Genomic DNA, 18,476 nt, shown 5'->3' with positions numbered 1-18,476 from the left:
CGGTGGTTGCCAAGGCAAATACTCGGGCGTGGGAGTAATTCGGTGAGAACATGGAGAATGACTTCCAGTGAGCGTTGAGGAGATTCTGGTCCACCATCCCGCAGCTCAGGGGGGGGAAGCAGTGCTCTGTCAACACTGTGTACAGTGGGAGTGGGGCACTGCTGACCTAAACTGGAGACGTTGTAGATCGGTGCAAGGAATATTTCCGAGACCTCCTCAATCCCATTGAAATGCCAGGGACTCTGGAGTGGACACACCTATTTCTGGGGCTGAAGTTGCTAAAGCAGTAAAAAAGGTCTTACATAGCAGGGCCCCGATGGGGGATGAGGTCCACCCTGGGTTCCTCAGGGCTCTGGATGCTGTATGGCTGTCCTGGCTGACACTCCTCTGTCAGCCATTGCATTGATGTCGGGTACAGTGCCACTGGACAGGCAGACCGGGGTGGTGATCCCCCTTTTTAAAAAGGATGATCGAGGGTGTACTCCAACTACACTAATCACACTCCTCATCCACCCTTGTAAGGTCTATTCAGCGGTGCTGGAGAAGAGGGTCTGCCTGGTCACAACTTCAGATCCAGGGGGAGCACTGTGGTTTTCATCCTGGTCATGGAACAGTGGACCAGCTCTAGTGGACCTAGTGGACCTCAGCCAGGTCCTTGAGGGGCGTGGGAGTTTTTCCAACCAGTCTACTTGTGTTTTGTGGATCAGGAGAAGGCATTTGACTGTGTCCCGTGGGTAATCCTGTAGGGGGGTGCTCCTGGAATATGGGGTTCCGAACCCCGTAATATGGTCTGTTCTGTCCCTGTATGTATGATCAGTGTCTGCAGTGATGAGGACGCTGTACCGGTCTGTTGTGGTGAAGAGGGAGCTGAGCCAGAAGACAAAGCTCTCAATTTACTGGTCGATCTACGTTCCTACCCTCACGTATGGTCACAAGCTGTGGGTAGTAACCGAAAGAACAAGATCGTTGATACAAGCAGCCGAAATTATTTTTTTTCCGCAGGGTGGCTGTATTCTCCCTTAGAGATAGGGTCATGTGGGAAGAGCTCAGAATAGAGTTGCTGCTCCGCATAGAGAGGAGTGAGATTGGGTGGCCCAGGCATCTGGTAGGGTGCCTCCTGTACGCCTCCTTGGGGAGGTATTGCGGCCATGTCCTTCTGGGAGGAGGCCATGGAGAAGACCCAGGACAGAGACTATATCTCTAGGCTGGTCTGGGAATGCCTTGGGGTCCCCATAGAAAAACTGGACCATGTGGCAGGGGAGAGGGAGGTCTGGGCCTCACTGCTCTGGCTACTGCCCCCATAACCCAATTCTGGATAAGCGGTAGAAGATGGATGGATGGAAGTATGGATTCATGCCTAGAGACAGTGCTATAGATGCAGTATTTGCTTTGGTGCATTGTGCCTTTGTAGACCTCAAAAAGCATATGATATGGTCTTATACAATTATGAAGGACAAGACATACAATCTAAAATAGATGATTTTCTGAACATTAAATGTGTCAATAGAAATTGATAATATTGCATATTCTCTGATATTAAATCAGTGTCTTTTCAACTGTTTGATTTCTGACATTAAATTGGTGCCTTTCTGATGTTGAATAAATATCTTTCTGACTTCATATTATTATCTTTGACATTAACTGATGTCCTTTAGATGATGAGATATAATTTTTAACCATAAATACACATCTTTCTATTGTGAAATCATGTCAAGAAATTAGCTTGTCTACCTGTATTGGGATATTCGAGTGCTGCTCAGACATTAGTCAAGGGATCAGCTATAATAATCCAGTGCTGTTTGGGTTCTACAGATTCATCTCACTTCCTTGATTTTGGGCCTATGTACTACATTCACTTAGAGATTGAACCAAACACTGAGACTCTGCTATATCGTCCACCATTCGTATAATTCTGCCTCTGATGCCAAATAACAGGTGGCTCACGGAGCAGCCACCCCGCCTCCTCTCTGAGGTCAGAGGTCAACCTTGGTTCCCAGACGGTCGCTCCTTTGTCCCTATATAATCCTTTCCCAGGACAGTGTGCATGCACATTCATCTACCCTTGTGAGAACCAGAGGTAAAGAGAGTTTTTTCTAAAGCTTCCTGTTGCAGAACCACACCGACATTGAGAGTTGTTATCCTTCAACCATTTTGATGTTTACGTAGTAATGTTAATTATTTCATATTAAAAGTCAGAAAATATCTCTATTATGTCTTGTTGGATTCAATACTGACCGCCAAGTTTAAACCTGGTATGGTGTTACATCACTACACTGACAAAGCTGTAAAACTACACATGTCCAAAACATTGATGTTATGAAAACATGCTGGCTAATCAAGACGCTGCTTAAATTCTTAAAAAATAAGGACGACAGACTTAAAGACAAATTGTCATTAAATCATGAGCAAAAGAATCTAAAAACCTATAAGAAAAAAATTATGTTATGAAAACAATGTATTTCTTAGCCTCTAAAAAGTAGCCTCTAATGATTGAAATGGTGTATTTAAATGTCACGCCAATGATGCTGAATCAATTTTTCATTTGATTGCTTGTTAAAAACACAAGAATTGTCTGATAATGCTTAAAAACCTGCAACCAATCAATCAGTGGGCAGTGACAAGAAAAATGACATGCGTTAACTTCAAAGTTTTTGCCAAATACTTCTGAAGTCTGACAATATTTTGATATGCATTTGGATTTGCCTTTAATAGTCCTCACAATACAAGGGAAAAATGTTTGTGAGTTGGGGGAGGGGGTAGTTGCCTCATTTCTATCGGGACACAAACGTTTAGCTGAGTCATCAGTCTGTCCTTAGAGTGTAACGACAACAATTTCCTGTAAGAGGCGCCACACACAATAATGTTATTGTTTATGTGTGTGTGTGTGTGTGTTGTTGTGTATTCAAATACGTTTGTATGTTTGTCTTTGAATGCACTGCATGTACGTTTGTGTGTTTCTGTATGCTTTTCTGAGACTATGTATATGTGTTTGTGTGTCTGTATACACGGTGTGTGTTTGCCTGTTTGCAAGTTCCCTATATGTACATCTGCAAATTTGTGTATGTTTGTATGTGTGTCTGTGAGTATGCATGGGTATGTTACACTGTACTGGACATGTGCATATGGGCATGTGTGTGGGTTCCACCTGGCAGCCCAGGTGATGGGGATGCGGTGGGCAGCATACACGCTGAAGGACAACACGCTGTTGACGAGACCTGCCTCCTGGACAGGTGGTGAGCAGCTCAGGCTCTGAGGCGTGGTGTGAAAGTTGGCATTAAAAGTGCTGCAGTACAACTCCACCAGGTCCAAGATGGCCACTGTCAGCTTCTCCACCACTTTTTCTGTCGGACAACAATGTGACACATCACTGCTTAGAATGGGACAGATCTCAAGAACTGTCTACACCACTTCCTGAAATCTCCCATCTAATTTTCATTGAGGCTTGACAGTCTTTTAAAAGCATATTTATTTAAAATAGTTTGTTCTACAGAATCAGACTCATGTAAGTGCCAACAATTTTTGCCACTATTTTGCTGATTTCTGCATCATTTTTTTGCATTTCTTTCTCACTGAAATTGAGATGGTTTCTGATATCTTTCTGAAAAATTAATCAGTTAATAAATACATAAATTTGAGGTCAATTTTATCGATGTACTACTTCAATATTTATCTCAAAGTTATTGGACAGTTTTTGGATTAAAATCTTGCGAGTATCTTACATCTTCAAAGTTACAGTAACTACTTGCAAACATTATTCTAATATTTTCAGATCCCTTTGAAAACAATTGGTTTAATGAGGTACAATGCTCCCCCAAAAAATAAATATGTGAAACACCATCAAGCCCCCCCCCAAAAAATCTTATCTTCTTCAAAAAAATCATGTGTGAAGGAAAAAAATACAATTGAGACAAAGTATCTAATAAATACTGAAGGGGAGAAACGTTTAATTGTGCTGGATGCTGTAACAGTTTCACCGAGAAAAATATCTTGGGGGGACTAACCTCTATTCTCTCTGACAGTGAGCACTGATGCATCCTGGGAAACAGATGCAACATCATGATTAAAATTATTTTCAACACAAGTCTTGTGGTTTCTGACAGAGCTTCTGCTTCACCTTCAGGACTCGGGGTTGCAGCCTACAGGGGCAGGCTGGCAGCTGACTGAGGGCGGCAGTCACTTCAGGTGTCTCTATGGCGGCCAGGGAACTGCACAGTGCCTTCACTGATTGGACCAGTCGCTCCACGTGAAGCGGCAGCTCCACCTTCCAGGGGGAAAACAAGATCTGAATGTATTCTCTGCTCGAAAGGAGGCATGTAACTTCAGGACATGTTGGATGTGGCCCCACCTCTGACAGTAGGAAAGACTCTGCCTCGTTGTGGAAAGTGTCTAGCAGCAGCGTCAGAGCCTCCCTGTTTGTGAACAAACACAACTCTTAAGAGAGGAAGAATAGAATAGAAAAGAATAGAATATTCATTTACTGGCAATCATCCCACAATGGATAAATTTGGGGCAATTTCACACACAGCAGAAAGTGGATAGTGCAGTAGAAGTACTTAATGATAATATACAGCCTTCAGATACATAAATAGCAAAATAAATGTAAAAATATACAGTCAAATAAAAAAAGAAATATAGATAAAAAATATAAACAATATATAATCAGTATAAAGAAGGGGAGCTCAGATGATTGAGCATCTTACCTAGTCACTGTTTGCTTGATTGGACGCTCCTGCAACAGGATGCAGTGGTTCATGGTGGACGGCATCTCATCATCTTCTCTCTGTTGAGGTTAAAATTAAACACTGATACATAAAACAATAACATAACAAAAAAGGAACCCCAAATGGAAAACAATCCTCTTAAAACACTGAAAAGTGACTAATAAATAAATGAAACTAAAAAAATATACAAAATATTTCAGTTTCAATACTTCAATACTACTACTGTAAAAATGGAAGGGACACCTACCCCTCAGAAAAAATACAAAAAGGATACAAGGAAATTACCTAAAACATGCAAGAAATTACCTTGAATTCAGAAAAACAGTGAAAAAAATCAAAACTGGATAAAGTCCCTTAAACAATACCAAGTAATTACCAGAAAACTGGCATCAAATTATATTAATTCAATTTAACAAAACTGAAGACCAAAGTTTTAAGCACTCCAAATTATTTTGAACTTGGCTTCCAAACTAAGTAAAATGGACCTCAAGCCTTGTGTGTCCAATCTATGAGGTGGTGACAGCAATTGAAAGACCTATGGCCAGATATAGAGCAGCAGCAGCAGGAAAAGGAAGTGCAATCTTTTTTCATTTCATGTTTTTTGTCAAAATTGAACTGAAATTTTCCCACCAAAATTTCAAGTCGAAATTAGGACACTTACATTGTTTTATTTAAAGAGCAGCTTTTCCCTGACTGAACATTACTCAACACTTCAACCATGATCAAACACAGCAACCTGTTGAAGTTATAAATAACAATTGTAGCAACAAAAACTGTGGTCAATTCAGAGGTGTCAGATTCAAAATAAATGGTTTAAGACCTGAACAAATGTCACAAATGGCAAACCCCTAAATTAAAAACACAAACAAGACATGACTCAAAAAAACTAAAAACTAAGCAAAACTAAAAATGGCCTTAAAATGACATGAAAGCAAGTAGGAGGTGTCCAAATAAACAAAATGGCATACATTTTGGGTGAAAAAAACAGCAGAAGAAAAAACATTACCAAGAAATGAATTGAATACAAGCAGAAACTTCCCTTGGGAGAGGAAATCATTCTAAAAAAATAATGGAAAATGCTTAAAAATTAGCAAATAGGAGAAAAAGAAATTTTGCGAAAACTTAAAGAAATAGAAAAAAAACACACTGAAAATTACCTGCCGAAATATGAATTGCTATATTTTGCTTCACTACATATCTGGATCTAAATGATAATTCTGGAACTTTATATGGAAAACTGAACACTAACTCAAAGGAGACTTTCAATTCAGAGGATAAAGGTTTCGGGTAGGTGTTGGTATTATATTGTAAGCAGCTCTGAATTCCCTGGTGCTTCTTGTTGTGTCTGGTCTTCTGTTTGCTCTCTGTGTGCTGGCAGTTCTTCTGCCATCATTAACCTCGCTTACCGTCACTTCGGTGTGACCTACATTCATGTTCAATCAATGAGTGACTCATGTCAAGCAGATCCAGGACATTCATGTCAGTTTCCACCAGAACCCTGGGCCAGTTCACACCACTTGATCCACATTTTCTTTAGTCCTGGTGCTATTGAAAACAAGTCAGTTCAGCCAGCAATGGCCCTCAGACTATGCTTTTTACTTTTCTTTTGCCTGCCTTTTATCACTGTCGTTTGAAAAACATGTTACATGTTTGAATATACACATGAAAGACATGAGGAAATAGAAAATATTTTTTAGAAAAAAAGCTATGCCTCATCCTTAGCTTTCTTATATCTAAAATGTCGGGTTTATGAGAACTGATTGTCTTCAAGTCAAGATTTTTTTTCTGAAGTAAAACTTGTTCTCCAATATTCATTTTTACTGTTATTTTCTTTTGAGGGTTAATATAATTGGTTTTGTTTTTTCTTGTTTTAGTTGTTAATGCCGTGTTAGCTGAGTCAGCTAAGACTATTTAAAAACTGTCATGCAACTCAGCTGTTCTAACTTTTCAGTTTTCCTCTGTCTGTGATCAATAACCTTGATCCAGAAGTGGCAGAACATGAAATTATCCCTCTTAAGCTCGAACCAGAACCGATAGTTTAGATTTTTCAGAAAACTGAGGTTGAGTCCAGATCCAGGGCACAGTTTCCCACAACAAAAAGAGAAGTGAATATTTTTGTATAGGTTTCACAAAAATGCACAGTTCAGAAATAACCAATTAAATTACCAACTACATAAAATCTCAAATTCACAAAGATTAAATTTCACAGGAAGCATGTGGGATTTCTTAACCTGTACGGGATGTGTTGTTCTCACCTTGCGGGACAGCTCTGTATTGATGGCTGATCTCTTGGTCAGCAACAGTCGGACCTCCCAGTCAAACTTCAAACACTGTTGGACAAATTCTAGTCCTGCAAGGGTCTGTGAGCTGAACACACACACACACACACACACACACACACACACACACACACACACACACACACACACACACACACACACACACACACACACACACACACACACACACACACACACACACACACACACACACACACACACACACACACACTTTGTGTGTTATTCAAAAAGTATGTCTCAAACCAGGATTAGATTATTTGAGACAGTCTTGCTGTGTATAACAATGCAAACAAAAATGCAGCATTACTGGTGACACTATTTTGAAAGCCAAAACATTTTGTTTGACTATATAACTGCTGGGAGGTTGTCTGATGACATTTACAAGCAAGATATTGGGTGCAATGCAGCTCAGTAGAAAAATACACTGATGGATATTGATGTTGCAATGTAACAGTAAACAGATAAAACACTGCAGCTATGGCAGATTAGCTCAGAATAATTCTCACAAGAGTTGTTATATGCGTCTTTGTGTGAGTGTATATCGTGGTTTGGCATGTGTGTGCTAACACCAGTGTGTGGACTGCTGCTCTGTAATCATCGAAGCCCAAGTATGGGCCACAAACCACATCAGCTGTTTCTCTCCAAGAAACTTCACAGCAAGTTGATGTTATGGAGGTCTCAGCCACAAGGGGCAGTGTTGAATCTGGGGAAAACGAACACTGAACAGGCTTAAGCCTTTTGAGAGCTACTGAAGGAGGACATTTGTGATTTCCTGATGTTGTAGACCCTTGTTGACATAGTCAGACAAACAGGATGGTCTTCTGTAAATTGTAAGTTTGACAATAGGGGAGCTGCAACGATATCACTCATTTCCAGTGTTAACCAGAACGATGATGTTCCAGGCCAATGCTGTGGTGCCAATGCTTAGAAAAGCCACAGTCTAATTGTGGTTGAACAGGCTTTGTTCACTTTTATGAACATAAGATGACCGTTTAGTAATCTTATACTAGCTACCAGAGCCTCGGGACCCAAACTACTTTTTTTCAGGGGCGAGGGGTTGTTTATATTTTGCTGCAAATTCATAGGGAGTCTGGTGATTTGTAGGTTTTCTTTTATCCAACAATATCCTGAAAAAATGGAATTCAGGGTTTCTTTGGTCTGAAGGTTTGAAGTGAAAAAACATGAAAAACGTAATGTAATGACACAACATATCATCCTAATACAGGTAACGTTGCTAAAAATGTTCTTACTTGTTGAGAAATTCGTCATGTCTGCAGACCTTCAGCAAGTAGTCGTCCACGTCCAGGTGATCCAGGTCATCCTGGGCATAGCACAGAGTCTGATAGATCAGCAGGTCCACAGTGGAGGAGCCTGTAAGACACCCAGAGCCCATAATTTTATCTGAGTAATCCCCGCTCCCAGACACTTGACACAACCAAAATAGACATGTCATCTTACCATCGCAGGTGAATGTCAGTGGTTCTCGGAAGTGCTCACTGATGACAGTGACCTTCACGCTGACCCCCAGACCCTGATGTAGCTCATCATGGCCGACTGACGGTGACCACACAAAGCCTGCATTCTTCGAGCTGTCAGTGTGTGGGTATGCTGACCGCAACCTGTACATGTGACCACAGAGCAGGGGATGTTTGAGATAAGTTCTTCAATTTTTTCTCTTTTGCAGATTTTTAGGGTAACTTTGAGGGAATGTTAATCATTTATTGGAATTCCTTAAAAGTTATCATCTTTTGTTTTTTGATTTTAACGAACTTTAAAATCTAAGTAATTTCTGAGTCTGCATTTACTGCAATCCCTCCTTGAGCCACCACCTTATCGTGGTGGCAAGGTTTGCATGTCCCAGTGATCACCAGGAGCTATGTTGCCAGGGGCTTTATACCCCTGGTAGGGTCATCCAAGGCAAACAGTTCCTGGGTGGTAACGGACGAGACAAAGTGTGGCTCAAGAAGACCCCAAATGAGCAAAAAGGTGAACGGACCTGGCGTTCCCTTGTTTACCTTCCTTGGAGTCTGGCCATCAGGTGCTAGCAATTGAGCCCTGTCCCCAGGCCTGCACCAGCAAACCTTAAGCCGCAGTTCAAAAATCAAGTTTGTGGTCTTATCATCGGACTTAAGCCCGCATGTTCTGGACACTCAGGTGAGGGGGAGGACGCCGGTCAGACCTGGCAGACTCAAATGCATTTTGAGGGTCTGTATTGAACGTCTGGCAGAGTCCCCTGTCTTAAAGAGTTTTAACTTCCACCTCTAGCAAAGCTTCAACCACATTCTAGGAGACGCAGGGGATATTGAGTCCGAATGGGGCATGTTCCCAGCCGTGTTGAAGTAGCATACCGGAGCTGTGGTGGTCCACATGGATCCGCCTTCTTGTGGAAGGAATACTTCCAAGGTCTCCTCAATCCTGATGACACATCTTCTAATGAGGAAGCAGAGTTGGGGGACCCTAGGCAGAACTCTCCTATTTCCAGGGGGAAAGATGGGGGTAGATGAGATCCACCCTGGGTTCCTTAAGGCACTAGATGTTATGGGGCTGTCCTGGCTAACACATCTCTGCAGAATTACGTGAAGGTGGGGGCAGTGAACCACTGACTTGGCAGACTGGCGTGGTGATCCCCCTCTTTAAAAAGATTGGAGGGTGTGCCCCAACTTCCAACTAAAGGGAGATCACACTCCTCAGCCTTCTTGGAAAAGTCTACTCAGGGGTGCAGGAGAGGAGGGTCAGCCGGGTCGTCGAATCTTGGATCCAGGGTGAGTAATGTGATTTTCGTCCTAGCCCTGTAACAGTGGACTAGCTCTACACCCTTGGTAGGGTCCTTGGGAGTTTGCCCAACCAGTCTACATGTGTTCATTGGACCTGGAGAAGGCATTCGACTGTGTCCCACGGGCAATCCTGTGCTCTGGGAGTATGGGGTACCAAACTCTGTATACGGGCTGTTCAGTCCTATGATCAGTGTCAGTGCATGATCCGCATTGCTAGTTGTAAGTCAGACTTGTTCCTGGTGATGGTTGGACTCCGCCAGGGCTGTCACCGATTCTGTTCATAACTTTTATGAAAAAAAAAATCTAGACGCAGCCAGGTTGTTGAGGGGATCCAGTTTGGTGACTTCAGGTTTGGTATTCTGCTTTTGCAGATGATGTGGTTCTGTTGGCTTCATCAGTCCATGAGTTCCAGCACTCACTGGAGTGGTTCGCAGCCAGGATCGGGATCAGCACCTCCAAATCCTGGACCATGGTTCTAAGACGGAAATGGGTGCAGTGTCCACTCTGGGTTGGGGAGGAGTTCCTGCCTTAGATGGAGAAGTTCAGGTATCTTGGGGTCTTGTTCATGAGTCATGGAAGGATGGAACATGAGATTGACAGGCAGATTGGCGTGGCATCAGCAGTAATGAGGACTCTGCACCAGTCTGTCCTGATTAAGAAGGAGCTGAACCAAAAGGCAAAGTTTTCAATTTACCTACTGTACTGCATTCCTACCTTCATTTATGGTCACGAGCGGTGGGTCGTGACAAAAAGAAAAAGGTCACAGATCCAAGTGGCTGAATTTTGCTTCCTTTTCAGGGTGTCTGGGCTCTCCCTTAGAGATAGGGTGAGGAGCATGGCCATCTGGGAGGGACTCAGAGTGCAGTCGCTGGTGAGTCACATGGAGAAGAGTCAGATGAGGTGACTCAGACATCTGGTTCAGATGCCTCCTGGACGCCACCCCTGTGGGGGGTCCCGGGCATGTCCAACTTGGAGGAGGCCCCGGGGACAACCCAGGACATGCTTAAGGGACTATGTCTCTAGGTTGACCTGGGAACGCCACAAGATCCCCCCGGAAGAGCTGGACCAAGTGAAGGGGGAAGTCTGGGCCCTCTTTTTCAGCTGCTGCCCCCGCGACCCAATCCCAGACAAATGGTAGACTATGGATGGATGGATGGATGGATTTACTGGAAATTAATTGCAAATGTTTTCTGGCTCTTTCTTCTTGACCTTGAGATCTTGGAGCAAAGTGCTAAGAACACTTTTTCAATCAAATTAGCAAAAAAGAATTCTAACTAGAATCTAATTGTCATAAATCTTACTTTGCTCAATTTAAGATCATCTCAAGAATATATGAGCCTGACAGTAAAAGATAGTAAAACTGACTGCACATGTGCACACATGCATGTGTGTGAGTGTGTGTGTGTGTGTGTGAGAGAGAGAGACTCACACGTCCAGCATGTGACAGAAAGCTGCCACCTCCTCATCCCTCTCCTCACACACCTGGAAGAGTTCATATCCAAAGCCGTTCATCCTGGACCCCAGGGATACCTGTGAATCAAAGAATGACCATCACTCAGAGAAGAGCTTTGACCTGAGCTGTGGCTCTCCTTTGCGACACTTCCTGCTCTGAATGGCTACCGCTCAGTTATTTCTGCTGTGGTTTTTTTATCATGTAAGTCTTTGTTTATTACAGCCAAAATCTCATACAGCCCAAGAAAGAGAGTAAGAGAAAGATGGAGAAGGTTTGAGATAGTTACAGAAAATGGAGATTGGTTTTGTGTGTATGAGGAAAGAGAGAAAAGAGGGACAGAGAAAGAAGAAGACATGGAGACACAGAGAGAGTGAGACAGAAAAAGACTCAAAAAAAGACAAATTTATATTGCCCCAAACTGAATATCAAAACGGTTCAGTACCAATATGGCAATAAAAAGTTATCACCTGTAAGACCACATGTTACAAAACAATACAATATGGTACAATATGGGATTTTTGGAAATGTTAAACACCAGAGAGGGCTAAATTGACACACAATTATTTATTTTACAAACTGCTGAAACCTCAGCAATTGGGCTCCCTGGGAAACGAATGGCCAAAAGAGATAGAAAAAGTCGGAAACTTAAAAGTATGATCATCTCATTAGGGAAATATATGTTGATTTTTTTTCACTAGCACCTGGTAGGAACATGGTAGTCCTACAAGAGTTTGGCAATGAAAAATAAAAAAAAGCTGGAAGTACAAAGTATGTATGTATATATGTACATATGTACATATGTACGTATCTATCTATCTATCTATCTATCTATCTATCTATCTATCTATCTATCATCTATCTATCTATCTATCTATCTATCTATCTATCTATCTATCTATCTATCTATCTATCTATCTATCTATCTAATCGACTTATGTTTCAATGAGCACTGAGACTTGCCCCAGGACCTGAACAAAATTCAACAGATTGAGTAGACAGGACTAACTGCTGTTAAAAACACCCTACCCCCAAAAGACTGTCACCCTGCCAATGTTCATTCATAGGTTCGAGTTAGGGAGACGTTGCCATGGACACTTCACAATCTTCCCTCAGCTACATTTTATGTATACATATTGAGATGTCCTGCTGCAGTGAAAATAAATCCTACGTTGCATTTATATATGACCTTTTTTCTATATTGTTTCAATCGTTTAAGAAGGGAAAATGGGAATTGGGTAAATTTCAAGTTTTTTTTCCCTCAGAAATAATTGAGAAGAGGGCCTGATGCGCAAGACCAAACCCGTTTGACAATACTTGTGTCATTTGTCTGAGCTTTTCATGTTTTCACCTTTTCATAAAAAAAATAAAATGCTGCTGCCAGGTGGATAAGTGAGGTTACTCACCCATGCATCCCCCTTTTTTTGATACCTCTGACTCTAACTGAAGCTATCATTCAAGTGTGTTGGAATTAGATTACTACTCATTCTGTGCTGTATGAAACAGTATTTAACTGCAAAGGTGACATAATGTTTCCAAACAGGGCATGACTTGAAATGGAGGTTTATATTTCATCAGTGTCTTATCGTGACATTCGGATTATGTCTGGAAACCCTTCTTTCTGCAGGATTATTTTGGCATATGATACATGAACATTATGATTGTCTGACATAAATGAACCTGATTATCCAGCAACAGGGGTCAGAATTAATCCTGAACATGCCCCGCATTTTTGTTTTTTTTATGCTTCTTCTGGGTGACATACTTATAAGTTTGACAGGGTAATCATTTATTTGATTTTGGAACTTCATTTTTCACAAAATATTGTGATTGATAAGTTAATGTAATTATTTGTATAAGTGTATGTATCTTTGCAATTAGCCATCTATGAAAATGTCTAAAACATTATGATATAACATCAAGCATTATTTTCAAAAATAAAAAAATTGCCTGAATCATGTTTTAATTGCTTTATTCTGCATGGACTTGACATAATATCAACTAAAATTAAGCACAGGAAATTGCCTTTTGAATATGTTTTCTCAATTTGAAAGAAGGAACATTCAGCAGAGGTGCCTTGCAGTAATGTTTACCAGTATATTTGACAAAAATGATATTATACAATCATTTTTATATTGTGTTATTTTTTTGCTTAGTTTCTGTAATTTCTAATCCACTATAGTCTTTTTGTTGTTCTTCCTGAAAATAGTTCAAAAATTAAATTAGAAAGACAACAAGGTGATCAAAAAGAGTTCTTACTGGGTCTGCTGATACCCGTCGCTGGTTCTTGTTACTCTTGGCGACAGGAACATATGTCCTTGGTGGGACTTGAGGGGGCAGGGTCTTACTCCGAGCCACAGGCTTCCCAGATTGGTCCCCATTCGCCTTCCGGGCTCGAGGCCCCTGGCGGCCCCCGTTGAGACGGGACAATGAGTCGTTCACATTGTCGTAGTTCAGCTCAACCGTCACTTTAGGCTGATCAATATCAGGTGTGAAAAGGTTAACATCACGAGGAGCCATGGAGGGCCGTGGGAGCAGGAAGGGGGTCTCATGACCCGATGTTGGTGGAATGGGGTTCCTTGGTGGGATGGCAGGGGGAGCATCGTCTGGAAGAGAGGGGACGACCTTTGGGAGAAGGCCTGAGCCACATCCACTAGAGTCCCTGAGGCTTGAATCCCTGAGCTTGCTGAGCTCTGGACCATCCAGGATATAGAGGGGGTCTCCAGGAGGGCCTCCCTGGGGAGCAGACACCCTGGCTGGGCTGGAGAGAGGAGACTGGGACCCTCCAGGCTGGTTAAGGGAAGAGTCTGACCCGGAGAGGCCCCTCCGCAGGCTGCCTACTGCAGGTGTCGGGACATTCCTGCTGGGGGTGGGACAGGGGTGTTCTATGGAGGGAGCTGGTGTCTTGGAGCAGGTCTGGGTTGTGGTGGTCTTGTCCTGTCTGAGCCTGGAGAGGGCATCGTACTCCATCTGCAAGGCTTCGGCAAGAACCAGCTCCTTTTGGCTGAGACCCAGGGCCTCTAAACAGCCCCATCCCGCCTCACTGCTCTCCTTCTGGGTCTGAGTTGCCGACATAGTGCCTCTCCAGCACAGAACAGTTGGAGGGGAGGGTCAGCTGGATTAGCAGAACCAGCGATGATTCATGGAGCTGCTGAAGCAAAACAAATACCTGTTACTTCTTAACTTTTTACAATTTCAATGCTGTTTTTCACAATATTTCTGGGTATTTTGAGAGGGGTAGGAGAATGACAAGGTGGGCCCTCCCAGCTTGTCATTCACCTGACCTTTGACAATTTATATTTCATTGTATTTCTTATTCTCCCTCTTTCCTACTATTATCTATTACGGTTATGTTTTTGCTTGAAACTCTGGCACAACAATTTCCTTCGGGATAAATAAAGTTGTTCTCATCTCATCTCATCTCATCTTTGGAACCGAAATGTCTTTATTTCGCCATTTAGCCTCTTAAAAACTTTTAACCAAGTTTTACAAAGTTTTTTTTCAGTAAAACCTTCTTTGAGAAAAAGGGTGAGAGTTAATAAAAAAGGTTGCTTTGTCTTTTGTTTACCCTTATGCTTTCAGGATCTACAACTTAAAGAGTTAAGGTCAACGCATGAAACTGCCTGCACCAAACATCGGTTTAACACGAAAAAACAAACAAACATATATTTGTATCTAGTTGACGTTTTTATGCCATAATGGGGACAATACAATAAGAAGGAACAAGAACAAAAAAATCCAAATAAATGAAATATTAACAATTCTTATTATGTGGACTTTACAGTAGAAAGACATTGCATTTTGGTTAGATAATGACTTAAAGCAACATAATATCACTGTCAGCTGTGGTCAGGATCTAGATCAAACAGTTGACAAACAAACTTGTTCACCTAAATATCAACATCAGAATGATATCACTGTCCTGCCTTGAAAATCAATACAACAAGCTTACCCAATCTCTGACAGTTAAAATATTTATCAGGATGGTTCTTATGTCATCAGACAATTTAAACAGTTATATTTGTGGGATGGTGAAGCAGACCCATCACAGCAAAGACTTGTCTGCCTAAAACAGGTTTCTCTCCTGGTCACATGACTGCCATCGTGGACATTACCGGACCATTTACTGTACCTTATTTAATCTGAAACTGAGCTTTGGATATTGATCAGGTCTAACAAGGCAATCATTCAAACATTCTTCAATCCCCGCAGGTATTTTTGCTGTTTTTATGTCTGGAAGAGGAAAGAATGGTGAAGGAGTGTTTCAGGTGTGTAGTTTTCAGACTCACTCTGAACCTACATGCTTTTTCCCCTCAGTAGTGAAGAAAAACACTATCCGAGAAACACACCCGTAGCCCTGCGCACAGAGCAGCAGGAAGGAAACACTGAGAACAATCTGAGGGAAGGAAGAAAAAAAACAGGGAGGAAATGAATCAGCCAAGGTGAGGCCAGGAGGGACTCCTCAGATTGTCAGAGGGACAGCAGAGATCGAGTTGTTCAGAAAGAGTATTTTGAAGCAAAGTGAGCTGAAGCTAAAATCTAATTCACTAATATAAAGACCCTGCCAAAAGCTTTCTTTCCTCAGTCTGAACAGGAATTATTGATCTACTACTGCCTGGCATTAAGATGAGGAAAATGGCAATTTTATAATCAACTTTTTTGATACACGCGCAGGATTTGTTTAGCACAAAAGTCTGCAAATGACATGAAATTGGAATAACAATTTTCCTGAACATTGCCTTGGAAATGTTTCTTAAACACAGCGAGGAGTTACGTGGTAATTCACTACTGAAAACTGAAAAGGAATTATCTATATAAGTGTTTCCAATTCAGCTGGCTATCCAGAAAACATTACCGAAAAAATAAACTATAAAGGATCTAAATATTGTTTAAAATTAGCTGACAGTAAGGAGAAACAATCTTGATTATTACCACAAAATACCTCAAAAATTTGAAAATTTGAAATATAAAAAATAAATTCAAAGCCCCAACCCCAAATAATCAACCTGAAAATAAACAGGAAATCAGCTGAAAATGACTCTCCCAGATGAACAATAGGACATTGTGGAGGGGGTGCCTGAAAGATCAATAGGTTGAGAATAATTGTGTGCTTATGATGGCGGTGTGTAATGGTGTCTTTGAGCTCCAGCTGCTACCGGGTATTAAAGTGGGTCACAGCTGGTTCCTCGTGTGTATTATGGTGTTTCAGTGTGTGTGTGTGTGTTTGCATGGGGAGCAATAATGTCATCATCTCCTCCCCCATTGTCAGCAGGACCACCTACACACTGTAGAATAGTTTCTATGTAAAAATAAATCTGACCTTTAAGACTGTCATTTAAATAACTATGGAGTTGAAATATTAAGTTCCAAATTACTCGCTAATTTAAATGCAAATGTTAAATATAGTCTTTCTGGTTTTTATAGATTTTTATAAGATTATTCTCAATATTCAGTTTTAATGCAGCCTCAGGGCAGCATGGGCCAATGTTTCCATTAGAGAGTTGCATCAGGAAGGGCATCTTGTGGAAAACTTTTGCCAAAACCAAACATGCAAATCAAAACCTAATAATCTGATTCGGGATCAGTTGAGGCCCAGGTTAACAACGATTGCCATTGGTACTGATGACCTTCAGCAGGGGTGTCAAAGTCAAATACACGGAGGGCCAAAAAAACAAATTTGTTACAAGCTGAGGGCTGCACCAATTCAGTGTTTATTAAAACATATTGAACTGACTGAACATAGCTTATTGAACCAAGACCTAAATACATAAATGAAATTGCATGCAATATAAACTGAAAATGCAATATCATGCTGCTCTATGATCATATCAATCACTGCTTTCAAATAGTAAATGAGAAAATAAATAAATAAATAAAATCAGTTGTATTCTTTCTGATGGCTCCTATCTGCAATTAGTCCATTCAATGAAAAATAAATCCATTAACTGAAAAATAAATATAAATAAATAAAATAACATAAATTAAAATACAAAGATCTATGGCACACAGACAAAACAATATTTTCTTTAAAGAAAAATCACACGTCCTGTAGAAACAAATGTAAGAATTTAACTGAATTAAAAACTAAAAATACGTTCATTTAGGTTTAGGTTTAGATTCATCAAAGAGAACAGTTGTTTACACAGGTATGTGCTCCAAAATATAGAGTGTCTGAGCAGCTTGGATGCGCAGCTGGGGCATTACGTCGAGGATGAAACGTTCAAACTCAGTAGCACCCTCTCTCTCATATTTTCCCTTTCGTGTGTCATTGCACTGGAGCTCAATCAACTCCATTTGTTGGTTTGATGGTGCGCTTTCCACGTCAATTGCAAAAGGATTGCCGAGCAGTGTAAACCTGCTTTTTTGGCCTTCAAAGTCAGCAAATCAGCGTCGGACGTCGGCTGCAAGTATGTTGATTATATCTGCAAACTGCACTCGGGAACGCAGCGGTAGAGCGCTTCTCTTTCATGGTCTGGCAGTTGGGAAAGTGGCTCAAGTTTTCTATCCGCATCTGCAGCCAAACTTTCTCCACATTAATGACACACAGGTTTGCCTTTCACCTCCGTGAACATGTACTCGGCCTCCCATCTGCCTTGAAATCCCCTGTTGTCAGCGTCCACCTTTCGTTTAGCCATTTTTGTGGAGGAGGCAGCTGAAATTTGACATCTGCTCTGACTTCTGACGAAAAATGAAACTAAAGTCCGCTAGCTGCGCTGCAGTGAGTTCACACGGTACCGTTGCATTGTGGGGAATGTAGTATTGGTGCGTTCAAAACACCAGCAGGCTGCTGCAGCCTGCGGGCCAGTTCTACTAATAATTAAATTTCATCCCAGGGGCCAGAGATAATTTGTTCACGGGCCGGATTCAGCCCACGGGCCTTGACTTTGACATATGTGACCTACAGGGTACCAGCGGAAATTGGGCTACTGTAGGCTGAAGAAGGAGGAGGACGGCGTGTTAAGATGCAAAGACAGACGAGGAAAGGCAAGAGTCTGGCACTGAGAGAAAGGACTTTGAATATTGGGACTATGACAGGAAAAGATAAGAGAGTTGGTCAAGATGATGCAGAGAAGGAAGGTGGATATACTGTGTGTCCTGGAGACCAGGTGGAAGGGTAGTAAGGCTAGAAGCTTAGGAGCGGGCTTTAAGTTGTACTAACATTGTGCTGACAAGAAGAGAAATGGAGTAGATGTTATCTGGAAGGGGGAGTTTGTTAGGAATGATCTGGAGG

The 18,476-nt window shown here is 41.6% G+C and overlaps 1 protein-coding gene across 4 annotated transcripts in view; it reads right to left on the bottom strand.

Moving 5' to 3' along the window:
• The window catches only part of pik3c2b (phosphatidylinositol-4-phosphate 3-kinase, catalytic subunit type 2 beta), a 46,281-nt gene that overhangs the window by 19,484 nt on the left and 8,321 nt on the right, over positions 1–18,476 (bottom strand). For 2 of the 4 annotated variants that reach the window (XR_015106421.1, XM_086150235.1), the window contains exons 2-11: positions 13,505–14,393; positions 11,225–11,325; positions 8,480–8,640; positions 8,272–8,392; positions 6,977–7,088; positions 4,701–4,780; positions 4,346–4,409; positions 4,115–4,261; positions 4,002–4,035; positions 3,146–3,341 (exon numbers count right to left, since the gene is read on the bottom strand). Coding sequence is in view for 3 of the 4 variants with exons in the window: in XM_086150235.1 (XP_086006361.1) it covers positions 3,146–3,341; positions 4,002–4,035; positions 4,115–4,261; positions 4,346–4,409; positions 4,701–4,780; positions 6,977–7,088; positions 8,272–8,392; positions 8,480–8,640; positions 11,225–11,325; positions 13,505–14,320 (1,832 nt within the window). In the remaining variant the exon portion in view is untranslated. Of the gene's footprint in view, positions 1–3,145; positions 3,342–4,001; positions 4,036–4,114; positions 4,262–4,345; positions 4,410–4,700; positions 4,781–6,976; positions 7,089–8,271; positions 8,393–8,479; positions 8,641–11,224; positions 11,326–13,504; positions 14,397–15,545; positions 15,621–18,476 lie in introns of those variants that run through there. The other 2 variants (XM_086150237.1, XM_086150236.1) reach the window with 2 other exon arrangements.

Source organism: Fistularia commersonii, chromosome 7 (genome assembly GCF_037954325.1).
Source record: "Fistularia commersonii isolate RoL2024-O1a breed Wild chromosome 7, RoL_Fcom_v1.0, whole genome shotgun sequence".
Classification (NCBI taxonomy): domain Eukaryota; kingdom Metazoa; phylum Chordata; class Actinopteri; order Syngnathiformes; family Fistulariidae; genus Fistularia; species Fistularia commersonii.
This window is presented reverse-complemented; position numbering and strand designations above follow the sequence as displayed.